Source organism: Podarcis pityusensis (assembly GCF_964106645.2).
Source record: "Podarcis pityusensis genome assembly, chromosome: 4".
In the NCBI taxonomy this organism is placed as follows: Eukaryota; Metazoa; Chordata; class Lepidosauria; order Squamata; family Lacertidae; genus Podarcis; species Podarcis pityusensis.
In genome coordinates, this window is record NC_138027.1 from 61,751,364 (window position 1) to 61,765,036 (window position 13,673).

General features: G+C 38.3%; 1 protein-coding gene across 11 annotated transcripts in view; it reads left to right on the top strand.

Moving 5' to 3' along the window:
* The window catches only part of DMD (dystrophin), a 1,019,805-nt gene that overhangs the window by 876,783 nt on the left and 129,349 nt on the right, over positions 1-13,673 (top strand). For all 11 annotated transcript variants that reach the window (XM_081003446.1, XM_081003453.1, XM_081003448.1 and 8 more), the window contains one exon: positions 13,344-13,422. In XM_081003446.1, the coding sequence (XP_080859572.1) occupies positions 13,344-13,422 (79 nt within the window). The remainder of the gene's footprint in view (positions 1-13,343; positions 13,423-13,673) is intronic.

Consider the following 13,673-nt stretch of genomic DNA (forward strand, 5'->3'; position numbering starts at 1 on the left):
AAGCTGCTTTTATTCATTAATCATGCTGATTTATCTTTTCTGCAACTTTTGTTGGCCTCAAACTATAGAATAGTTGTAATTGAATTTGATTTTAAAAGTGCATCTGCTCTGTTATAACTTTCAACACAGTTATTTATCAGTGATTGTTCAGTAAAACAACTAGAAGCATTGGTAATGTTCTTTGAGCTCTTTCCAGACATGACTTGAAGTGTCCAAGGCCTCATGGGTAAAAGGGCCAAATTCTTTCTGCCCCTGACCAGATATGCCTGCATTACCTCTAAGTCCACATGTTGGCAATATCATTTGCAGTTTATTGTGATAATTATCTTCCAGCTTGAAGACAATAACAATTGTGCAGCCTGGATAACATATGAAGGAAATTTCTCCATTTGGCCTTAATGTCTAATTCATTGTTAGATTTGAGGGGGTTCTGGGATGGGGAAGTATGGTCAGAGTGTGTTATAACACTCCCTCAACGTGGGTAGGCTCCTTACTTTTGCCCAAATGGCTGAAAAATATATTAATTCAATGGTGTTGTGGTAAAAAGGTTTACTGGGAAAGAAGTGTCCTTCTTATGCTATTCTGTCACTATGATTTTCTTAGTAAAGTTGCATCATTAGGCAATTCAGCCAGGTAATGTCAAGATGTTATCTGAACAAATCTTCCATGAGTACCTTACTGACACATACAGTAATGACTTTCCCTTTTGTGAACTTTCTGAAAGCCAAAATGCATTTTGCCATCTCTAGTGTGACTTCTCAGTTAATAGCTTTAGTGGCAAATAATCAGATGGTGCCTCTAAATTCATGCATGCATGTTGGTGCATTCATAGAATCATAGAGTTGGAGAGACCACAAGGGCCATCGAGTCCAAACCCCCCTGCCAAGCAGGAAACACCATCAGAGCACTCCTGACATATGGTTGTCAAGCCTCTGCTTAAAGACCTCCAAAGAAGGAGACTCCACCACACTCCTTGGCAGCAAATTCCACTGTCGAACAGCTCTTACTGTCAGGAAGTTCTTCCTAATGTTTAGGTGGAATCTTCTTTCTTATAGTTTGGATCCATTGCTCCGTGTCCGCTTCTCTGGAGCAGCAGAAAACAACCTTTCTCCCTCCTCTATGTGACATCCTTTTATATATTTGAACATGGCTATCATATCACCCCTTAACCTCCTCTTCTCCAGGCTAAACATGCCCAGCTCCCTTAGCCGTTCCTCATAAGGCATCGTTTCCAGGCCTTTGACCATTTTGGTTGCCCTCCTCTGGACACGTTCCATTTGAATGAGATGACCTCTGTAATCTCACATGACATTTAGAGAAAAACGTGCGCATACTGTGAGAATTCCTTCTTTCACATATTTTGAATCATGTCATTGTGGCTTTTGTTTTATTCACCTTGTTTCCAGGTTTTAATAACCAAATCAAAAGCAGAGCAGCAAAAACACTGAGACCACAGTCTTTTCAGAGAAGTCCCATGAATGTAATAATGTACTTTGGAGTGAGTTAGTTCGCTTGAATACAAAACCCAAAATAGCTGAGAGATATTATCCATACAGCAAAAAGCACTAAGTATTCAAGTCTGAAGAATAAGTGAATTCATTTGGCTCAGTCCTGCCACACTCACACACAAATTTCCATACTCACTTAGAGTATGAGTTTTGTTTACACTATCTCACCTGCCCTCTGGCTACTAATTCATTCTAGCATGTCAAGGCAATTATTATAGCAAACCAAGCCCCTGAGCAAATTGGAAATGCTGTTTCTTTAATCAACGTATAACAAATATTTATTTCTGAAAACCATGCTCTTCTGAAGCCCTGCAGCCACAGCCCTCCATGCTGTGCCAATATTGACTTTACTCCCTGTTTTTAAATGACAGTTAAGAGGGAAGCGGCTTGCACTGTTGGTGGTCCTGTGGAGTTTGAGAGTTAGACCATTTCAGGCATGGATCCTGTGAGTGGCTTTGAGTTGTTCTGCCTTATTCTCACTTCCCTGTCTGTAAAACTGGAATAACAAGGTAGCTGTTGGTGAATAGTAGATTGTGAATATGCAATCTAAAAAATGATGCTAGCATTGAACTGTAGACATACAGTAGGTTTTGAATGGAAGAGGTATTGGATTTTTTTTTCCTAGACAGGAAGCTGGGGAGGGGGACACCCAAACACCCTATTGCACACCCTTCCTTATGATAAGTATCTTAATGTTGAAAGGTATAAAGTATTAGGTTTTGATGACCCACAGAGACCGGTGGTATGGAAACCATAGCAACCAAGGGTTGCTATGGACATGGGGATATGATTTATGACCTCTATCAAAGGTCAGCTTTTGAACATTTCTGTAATGTTTATTCTGTAAATCATGGGGCATTCTGCAGAAATCTGTTCATATTGAACAACTGAGACTTTATTGACTCTAGTTTGTGTCTGACATGCATATGTTTACACCTTAGTCTCTTGGGGCAATATCAGGAGATTTTATACTTTTTAGAACATTTATACAAGGCATTCTATCACAACTGAGATATAGAAGTAGATGAGCTTTGGGAGCAAATATGTATTTTATATTAATGAACTTGTTTGTATAGTTGTGGGTATTTCCCAGCTCCCTACCAAATGTGTTGACGGAGATGGGGAGCTAGCTGTTTAGTAGCATGGAAAGGAGATAAGGATGAGAAGGAATAATCTACACTTTAATTTTAGAGTGAGTTTAGTCAGTGCATGGTTTTTTAATGCTAGGGTTTAATCGTCCATCTGACATTGGAATTGGTGTAAGTGAATAACTACATTGAACTGATCAAATGTAACAGAAAACCATGCTTTCCACTTTATGCATGAGTCATAGTTTAGAGTTTCAGACTTGCATGCTACAGTGTCAAGGGTCACCACTGTCAGGCATCTGCTAAGAGCCCCCAATCCTGTAGGGGGCCAGCTGACAAGAGCCTTTGACTCTTCACTACTGCAGCCTACTTGCTTATCTACCTCTTGCTCTAGCCCACATGGTAGTGGAGCAACAGTCAAAGAAGAATCAGTAGATACTGCTGCCTGCTTGCTCAATGATTCTCCAGCAGGAAAGCTATCAAGTGGTAGCAATGAGGAGGAGGAGCTGTTGATAATGGCCAGGAACAAGAATCACTATGGGATGGAGGCCATGTGGTTTTTCTTGCCCAAGGGCCTTCCAAAATCTGAAGCCCGTAAGAGTGCACTCTACCTCCTCTCTCCTTTTCTGACTCTAAACATTTGCTTCTATTAAGCAACCCACAGGATGACATCTTGCTGCATGGAGATCTGCCCAGCTGTTGAGGTGTCAGGATGGGGCTCTCCTCATTGTCCCACAGCCCACCAAAGTCCATTTGGTTGCCACCAGGGCAGGAATGTTTATGTTGTGGCAACTAGCTTGTAATTTCCCTCCTAACTTAAAGCAAGCACAAACTCTGCTGAGTGTTCAGCACCTCCTGAAAATGTATTTGTTCACCTAAACCTTTGCTGATCATTTACTTCTCATTGTTGCTGCTTTTACTGTATTTATTGGATTTTAATGTCCTGTTTTATAGTTATATGTTATAAACTGTTCCCAAAATTTCAATGAAGAGCAGTATAAAAGTGTTTCAAATAAATGTGAAAAATGTGGAAATGCATAGTTAAGTATGTGAGTTGCCATCTTTAACATCTGAACAAGAGCAAAATTGATACATTAAAGGATATAAATTGTGAATGCTACTGAAAGTAAATATTTGCACAAATGAGCAACTATTTTCTTTTTCTTTACACTTCATCACACAACAGCAGTGAGTCTCCTTAATGTAGTTACTCAGTTAGGCTTAAATCATGCATTAAGTGTGCTAATATTGGTTTAGTCATACTACATTGCACTTCTCTATAGAAATAGAGAGGTTGTAGCTTCATGAATTTGCCTTGCTGAAGCAGTTTGTTGAAGGATAGCACTGAATATGCTGGAACTAGAAGGGATTCAGTGTAACGTTGCTGTTGCTTATGATTCATGCTTTCTTACTTATTGTATTTATTAAAGATGGTGCACAAAGGAGTTTATCAGATTACTGAACCTGTTTCTGTGAATATTAAGGGTCAATGTGAAATGCTTACACTTAGTTGTACCTTGGGACTCATCTAAAATTTGTTAATATTTAGCACAGAAAGGTAAATCATGTTAAAAAATCATGTTAAAAGGTTATTTGCTTTCAGATATTTGAATTCCTGTAATCTGAAAAGCCTTTCTTTTCCATTTCTAAAAAAAAGTTAGATCAGAGCACTCATGAACTAGACAGTTGTTACCCATATTGTCTTCCCCCCAAGTAGCTCTTTGTTGTATGTCCCCATGTAGGTAACCTTTTCATTCATCAAGACCTTTCACTGTATAAATGTAGAATGCCTATGTAGAATACTAATGGATACCTGGGGATAATTTCATTTTACTTTGATAAAGAGGTTAAGCTGCATTTCACAGTTCTTTGAACACACTCACTACATATGTCCAGCATGCCCACTGGCTTGGATGGTTTTAAAAGAGGATTTGAAAAGTTCATGTCTACAGTGGCTACTAGCCATAACGACTATGTTCTACCTCCACTGCTAGAGACAGTATGCCTCTGAATACTAGTCATTGGGACTCAGTAGTGGAGAGAGCGCTGTTGGAACTCAGATCCTGCTTAGGGGTTTCCCATAGGCATCTGGTTGGCCACTGTAAGGGGGCTGGACTAGATGGGTCTTAGGCCTGATCCAGTAGGTCTCTTCTGAAGTTATCAAACCTGGACAAAAATAAAAATACTGCATACCACCAACTATTGCTGATGACTTTTTAAAATTAGTTGAGCTGATTGATTTATTGGTATTTCTTCAGTCACTGGTCTAGTTGTGTTGGAAGCATGAGCTGGAATGGTGGCATCTGCCGCAATGCAACTGAGACAAGATAAGAGAGGGCAGGTTTCAGAGACTTGCGACAAACCATTTCTATGCAGCAGTGCTGTACAGCAATAGAAACACTTCTTGGGTGTTTATCAGAATAAGCCTCTGGTTCCGTATAAGATGAAACCCTTCATTTCATGTCAGGAGCTTCAGCTTGATTTATAGCTGTTGATTTGGTTTTGGAATGCCTCAAAATAAAGTTTAGGGTGTTTTTGTGTTTTTGGTATGCGGTTTATTTTCTGTGAGGCTCATCATTAGTTTCTTTTTAAAAAAAATACAAACATTCAGAGCAGACAGAAATAGATGCATGCAAGAGGCAAGGAAGGAAATACCAAAGACCAAAAAGAAAATGGGGGTAGTCAAGATAAAGAGTAGAGTTGCTTGCTTGGCTTGGACATCTTTGTATGGGTCAGTGTGTAACACCCAATTTACTATGGCATTTTGCTATTAAGTGCCTTTCTTGCTGGTCTGACTGATGTCCTTTCATCAGGTTTCACTTGTTCATGGCATACTTGAATCATTACTTATTTGTGCATGAAGAGTCTGTTAATAGCAGGAACTGACAGATAGGATGTTGAAACATTAGCCCTGTTTATCTGATAGATCTGGTGATATGAAAGTGCTGGGGAAAGGATTATGCCAACTGGTGGCAGTGTCTTTGCTCTGTTCACATGTTCAGCTAAACAGAGCCCATGTGTGTAGTCACTGTTCAGAGATATAGATCAAGTTGCTGAGAGAGGGTTTGATGGTGAATAGCAGCAGAAGGGGACTTCTTCAGCAGGAAACTGGCCTGGGACCTCAATCTGTGTTGGGCACATACTCCAGATCACTACCCCACAAATGTTTTCTTCTTCTTAATAAAAGGGCCATTTATGCACACTTATTTAAAAAGCACAAAGTTTGTTCCTGCAATTTGAATTACCGTATTTTTCGCTCTATAAGATGCACCAGACCACAAGACGCACCTAGTTTTTGGAGGAGGAAAACAAGAGGGGGAAAAATCTGAATCTCAGAAGCCAGAACAGCAAGAGGGATCGCTGCACAGTGAAAGCCGCAATCCCTCTTTCTGTTCTGGCTTTTGTGATAGCTGTGCAGCCTGCATTCGCTCCATAAGACGCACACACATTTCCCCTTACTTTTTAGGAGGGAAAAAGTGAGTCTTATAGAGCAAAAAATACGGTATATATATAAGAGGGCTGGCATGATAGTTTAAATCATGGTGGCCACAGATACCGACCCATGTAGAACCACACTAATGATCAGTACAGTAAACTTCAGGTTATATAAAATCAAACCACACACAGTCATCCACACAGCTGCGATGTGCAGCTTCCAGTTAGCAACTCACACTTACAGATGCATGCTTAAACCTTGCTGGATCCTCACAGTAAATCTCTCCTGGGATGCTTTAGCTTGAAACTTTTATCTTCACATTCCCCACATTTCCAGAGCTTGCTTTGGGTGCTATGAATCCTGCAAAGTTACCACAAGACAGGAGGAAGCAGGGTACCACATTTCCAAATGGTGTGGGGAGCCTTTATGAATAGGAAAGACTCCTCAGTCTACACCATCATCTTCAATGAGTTGGCAGTGGAGGTGGGTAGAGCTAGCCATTTTCCCCACTACTGCCCCAGGATTCATAATGCCTAAAGAGGACTCAGATCAACAAATTAATACTACTACTACTAATATAATAATACCACCTAGATTTATATACCACCCTTCATTATAAGATCCCAGGGTGGTTCACTAAAGGGTTAAATGGCTTAGTGTCCCTGTGTGAATAATCTTTCTGAAGGTGATGGGTTTCACATAAGGATTATTCAACAAATATTTGAAGAAAATAGCAGTTGGTTATGCACCGTAGTAATCTTTGATAAAATTTCTAGTGATGGTAAAAGAAGAGGACTGAACCAAGAGGTTAAAGTCAGGTTGCTTGCTTTCTACATTTTTTCCCTCAACTTTTATGCCAAAAGCTTTATTATGTTTCCTGAATTTGTATTATGTTTTACATCCCTTTTCACCTGAGGAGTAAAAAAAGATGAGGTTATGTATAACATCTCATTGTGAGTTTTAGGATATAATTTCCTATGCAAATTAAGGTAAACAAAAATAGATTTAAACATTAAACAGCCATGTGTGAAATTATTTCAGTTACTCCATCATTCCACCACTTGTCCAGTACTTTCCAGGGAGTGAGGAGCTGTTAACACTGCATTTTGGCAGGTGACTTTCCTGTGCTCTCTGTTAAGTGGCAAGAGTCTAATCATAAGATATTCAGGAAAAGGACAGCAACTGGGTTGTGTGTGTGTGTGTGTGTGTGTGTGTGTGTGTAAAGAACAGCATCATACAGGTTGCAGTTGACAGCTGTAAGCTCAACAAGAAGAAAAAAAGCTTTTCAGGTGATGTGAGGACTGTTGAGTAACATTCTAGAGCAGGGTGTGGCAGGAGAATGTGGGCAGTGTGGCGGGAAGATTAGAGGACAATCATTATTATATTTTGGGAATATTTCAGTTCTTATGTAGCTGCATTGTTTTACACTTTCTGGATTTCCCATGATCATATAAGGTAGTTTGGTGTTATAAATCAAGCACTGCTAGGTGTTGTTTCTGTTTGTTTTCCAATGTTTTTCTTATCAATAAAAAACTGGGTGTGGTGCGAGAAATTTCTTATTCTGAAAGTGTGGGCCAGAGAAAAAAGTTTGAGAACCACTGTTCTAGAGGATTTTGCAGGAGCTCGCATTCTTGGGGAGAGCTTAGAAAGCTTTGGAAATATTGTGAACGTGGCTGGGGCGGAGTAGTAGAAGGGGACTGTTTTATTAAATAATACCATGTCTGCATGGTTGTAAATACTGCCTCTATTTTGACAGAACAAAAATATAGATACACTGAGAATGCAGTCCTATGCGCACTTACTTGGGAGTAAGCTTCATTGAACACAGTAGGACAGGCATTCCCAAACTTGGCCCTCCAGCTGTTTTGGGACTACAACTCCCATCATCCCTAGCTAACAGGACCAGTGGTCAGGGATGATGGGAAATGTAGTCCCAAAACAGCTGGAGGGCCGAGTTTGGGGGTGCCTGCAATAGGACTTACTTCTACATGCATTGGATTGTCATGTGAATACTATGCTTTAATATAAGTGCTTTAAATTAATTACTTGGGCGACTTTTCAAAATAATCATAATAATTCTATTTTGTCAGCCATAGTTGCTCAGGCGCTTCCAAGTGCTTTGTGTTAGCTTCTTTGCCTGATTTGAAAGTTCTCACTGATGTCTGTCTCTCCTCCTCATCTTTTATAATTTGCCTGTGTTTAAAAAGCAAATGGCATTACTATGTAATTAGTGCTCTTTGATGCCCTTAGAAATGAAGCATTAGTTTGACCTCATAGAATTCTCAGCTGGTGACATATTTTATGTGATTAATGATTTACAGAAGGAAAGCTTAAATGTAAATGTTTAAACTTCAGCAAAACGTAAGTCCCCTTGAACTGTTGATAGTTGCTATTAATATTAAATAAATAAAATAATTCCAAATCTTAATCAAGAACCTGATGGATGTGCAGCCACAATATTATAATTTTTGCTTATATTTTAAACATGTTATCATGTTGGATGAAAAACTAAAGTGATTTTTCCCAAGAGAAATAATCCAATATCTTGTATTTTATGTTGTAAACTGCCCTGTGATCTTCAGGTGAAGGGAGGTAGAAAAATGTAATAAATTAAATAAATGAATAAATAAATAAATAATGGTATTTCAGTTCCTGTGGAAGAAAGATTTGAACAAAGTAGCAGAAATGTGTGGCCATGTGAATGCTTTCCCTCATAGCAGAGAATTAATGAATATCACTCAAAATAGTTCGTGAAATTGTAATTTGGTTTATTAATATTGGTTAGAAGAAAAGCTATTTGTTTGCAATCAAGAGACAGCAATCTACCAGAAATAATAAAAAAGCAATTTCTTAAAATGAAAAGGGAAAAGACAATGCGCAGAGGAAAGGCAGTGTAGATTTGCTAAGGATTTTTTTAATTTATGAGTTTTCTATAGATCTGTATTATGCAATAGTAATAGGGATGGTCTAACTAAGAGCTAAAGACTAAGGTTGTGCACATGGTTTAATCCTACCTTATGAGCAGCAATTCCTATATCCCTTCCAAGTGAAAAGCTCTAAAGCCACTCAGATTAAATCATTTGAGCACCATGGTATATTGCCATAGATGAAGGGATTTAATTTCACGTAGGTTATGCACCGACTTCAGAATTAAAATTCTAATGTCTCCAGTAGCTTGCCAGGCACTGTGACATCTTTTGAATTCATTGCTACAGAATGTTCCGATGTCCACTAGCATAAATGAGTTTTGAAAAAGATTCAGTATTGCAGAGGATTGCTACTTGCTGCATTAGCCAGAAATACATCATTCACATTCAGAGGCAGTATATGTCTTCCGGCCAAGTGCTGCAAACAAACAAAAGGAGGATGAAGGTTGTGTTCTACTTTTGTCAACTGCCTAGCAGCATATGAAGCATTGTTGAAGATGCTAGGCTAGATGGATCATTGACATGATGCATCATGGCAGTTCTTGTTAAAAGAATTTGGCATGAATTCTATCTAAATGGTTTTGAGTGTGTCTTTTGTTGTCTTGGTTAGTTGTTCCTTTAACTGGTACTCTATTTGTATTGGCTGAAGTACTATCTCTGGCAAAACTGTACAATACCTATTATTCAAGTTAATCTTGCAGGTGTGCAAATGTTTTCAGGTACACAGCTATTGTCACCAGTGCAATGCTTCTCAGAATGTGGAGTGGGTCTTTTGGGAAAAGTGGAACACATGAAAGGGGAGAGCAAAGTTTGAAGTTGGTAAAGGTAGATATTTTTTCACTATCACCATCCAAGGCAAGGTTGGGTTGAATTATCCACACTGGACTTGTGATGACGACTGCTTCCCCTTCCACACCACGCAGCCACGTGATTTATGAAAAGTGCTGCTTTATCTGGTGTTCACTCGTATGTGGTTTTAAGAGGGGTTAGATATGATTTGTTCCACTCACTCTAGTGATCTGTACATACTTTCTGTTAGATGGTTGGATGTTGAGGGTATCAGAAGATAGGATGTTCAGATGGTAGGATGTTTTCATCTTTCATATAGTTCAGTTGCTAAAGCATGAGACTGTCAATCTCAGGGTCATGGGTCCGAGCCTCACATTGGGCAAAAAGATTCCTGTATTGTAGGGGGTTGAACTAAATTAGTCTTTTGGTCCCTTCCAACTCTACAATTTTATGATTCTATAATTCTAGAAGTGAGCAAGAATAAAAAATGTTGAGAAACACTGCACTCATATTTGATGTTCCTCTTTATTCAGCAGTAGAAGCTGCCATCACCACATACCAAGCTGATTTGACACCTACATCTGAACTGTTATGTGAAACACCTGCTTATAATCCAGAAGTTGCCTATTAACAAATTCATGTTTCCAGTATTCTGACAAAGTTAGAATAAAACAAACAAACAAAATTCTAACAGGAGAAAATACAACACTCAAATGTGTTCCTTGACCATCCTCACTGCTCATAATATCTTTTTTTAAAAAATGGGAATTGCTGCATGAAATTAATTCAATTATCTCAGGTTTTGGGAAACAGGCCGCACCCAGGATTATAAAAGCTGGAAATGCTGAAAGGCATAGATAAAGGTTGTGGAGGGGTGAATGTGTTGCATTACTGTAGAAGCATAAAGAGAGTCTTTGTTTGCATCTTATTACGTAGGAGGGTAGGCATTTTGTCTGTTTCTTTATATTTATAAGTGTGTGTAATGCATTTATCCAAAGTCTCAAAGCTGAATAGAAAATATAAATGTGTGCAGAAATGTATGTCTTTAGCAATAAATGTCACTTGTTGTATATACCCAAGAATGGAATTCTTCATGATCAGCCACACATTTTAGAAATCAGTTTATTGGATTTTTCATCCTTTTGTCTTGAGAAGTGATTGAGATTTCCTTGTTAAAAATATATAAATTTAAAAATCCCATCTAAACTATATTAATTATATAGTAGAGAGAGAGAAGGTTTAAACAATGAAGAATTTCAGATTTTAACAAATTATGACTATACAAGCCCATACAATAAATCAGGCATCTGGAAAACATTCCTTATCACCAGTGCTTTTTTTCTGGGGGCAGGGGGGGGTCACAGGAATACGCATACCCCTAAACATTTTGTGAATCTTTGTACTTTTGTCCATTTACTGTATTTATTTTCCCTGATTTGAACTACAAAATGCTGATTTTCTTGAGTCAAAATGAGAGTACCCCTAAACATTTTTTTTAGAAAAAGAAAGCACTGCTTATCACTATGTAGAGGAATATTCTATAATATCTAAGTGGAGACCTACAAGCTGCTTTTTTTTTTTTTTCCAATTTGTGGTATAATCAAACACAGCTTCCAAACATTGAAAGGCCATATTGTTAATTGTAGTGGGACACTGAATGGAGTTTAAAAATATTCAACAAATGAAAATGACAAGATTTCACAGTGGCTTCAATAAAGGGATAAAAATCAAGAAATATTTCAGATAACAATAACAGCAGAATATAAATGTGAAGAAAAGAAGAAACTGATGACCAACCTGAAATTTGGTTTTTGAGAGATGTGTTTGAGATAGTAAGAAGACATTCATAATGAAATAGCTAAATCAGAAGGAATAGTAGTTTAACAAGGTCAGATGAGACAGAAGAATAAAAGTAAAGGTCATTAGGAAAAACCAAGGTAACCCAAGTAGAATGAATAAATAATGCTTGAAAGAAGAAGCATAAATATAAAAATAGAAGAGGCTGAGAACGGAACTATAAGGAACCCCAACAGAAAGAGTGGAAAGGGAACCATTAACACCAACAGCTGGTGGAGAGATAGCATCAAATCCATGAAAGAATGTGCCCATGAAAACATGGAAAGTACAAAGAGACAAGAATAATAGATTGGTCAACAGTAGCAAAAGCTTTAAAAAGGATCAAAGAGTAAGAAGTGAATAGTTAAATTGTCATGAGATGTAGCTAAAAGATCATTAGCAACATTAAGAACAATTTCAGTTGCATGGTGACAGCAGAAGCCAGATTGGAAGGGATGAAACATGGAAAAAACAAAAAGAAAATAATACATTGGGAAAGGAAAGGCGTTTTATAAGTGATGGGGGATACAGATGATTACTCAAACGTTGCTTGTCATTTAAGGGGAGAGATTGCTTTGCCATTGTACCTACCTGACTTTTTCTCAACCATGTCTTTACCTAACTTTTTCTGAAAAATATAACAAAATAAGCAAAACTGGTACTAGCATAGGAACCAAATTATTTCGAAATATGAGCAGCAATAACCACTGAAAAAGATCCACAATAAATACACTACATATTAAAACTTCATTTGCGACCTGATAACTGAAAAAAGAGGCAAAGGCTTGGTTGAACTTGTGTTGCTTTAAGATTAAATCCATAAAACACCTGCATAGGAAACAGCTATTGGTGCAGAACTAACTTCAACATAGAACTAAAACTGCAGCCGCTAGGGCAACCAAACTCCTGTCTGCAGGAAACAGAGTTACCACTATCCAACTTCCTTGCTTCCCAGGCCATGCCATGAAGGCAAGTAGGTAGACCTTGCTACATCACCAACTCCCCTTCCTGAGACCCCATAGCTCCAGGCAGATGAGACAGGTTCGTCCTACAGGCAGCTCCTGTCCCAATTTACAACCTCATATCTCAGATAGCAAACCTCAGAGCCAGCCCGTTACCCTGAAAGGTGCCCTTCCCAAAATATGAGTAGCAATCACCACTGAAAATGATCCGCACTAAATAAACCATATATTAAAACTTGATTTCTGAAGACTGTTTTATTGGAGGCTTTCAGAACAAAACCTACATTGGGGTTTTCAGGCTGACCTGGCAAATTTCCAAGTTAAGAAAGGCTTTTCCAAATGGGCATTGCCGCAGCTTATACTGCTTATTTATAATTTTCCATTTCAAAACATTACAATACATATATTCCATCACAAACAACAGAAAAGTGACTTGTCACTTTAATGTTGATAAGAAAAGAAACCATATCTAGAAGGTGGATAGTTTGTTGGATTTAAGATGGCTTTTATCCTCATGGGCACGACTCCAAACACATTAAGGTTTCACTCTTGCACATAATTATGCATGTATGTGTGGCATCTACTTCATTTGGATTTGTGTGAATAGAACTGCGTACACTATTCCAACAAAATGTTCTTTCCCTGTCTAAAGCATTAATTCTGCCATTTCAAATTGTTGCAGGAGTAAGTTTAGCTGTATTGACATCTAATAGCAGGATTATTCGGGTGGGGTGGGGAGTTTAACAAGACACCTTATTGTCTCCTTTATTACACTGAGTCATTTTCCCTCTACGCAGGTGTCCATTGATGAGCGTATCAGGCAGTTGCATGAGGCCCACCGAGATTTCGGTCCTACTTCTCAGCACTTCCTTTCCAGTAAGTAATTGCTCTTTGTTGTTGTTGCTAACTTGCTTAAGAAACTATTAAAAGTTTGTTATGTAGTCAGTCTTTACAGAAATGATAGCTAGGATTTCTTGTCTGGCCTTTGATTAGAAACTACCATTGTGGACAATTTAGTAATCTAGCAGTTAAGATTCTGTGTGAACTGAAACTTTGGCTCAGAAGTTCATAAAATTCTGATGCAAAAAAAAAAAAAAAAAAAAAAAGCCTCTAAAATTATGACCTAC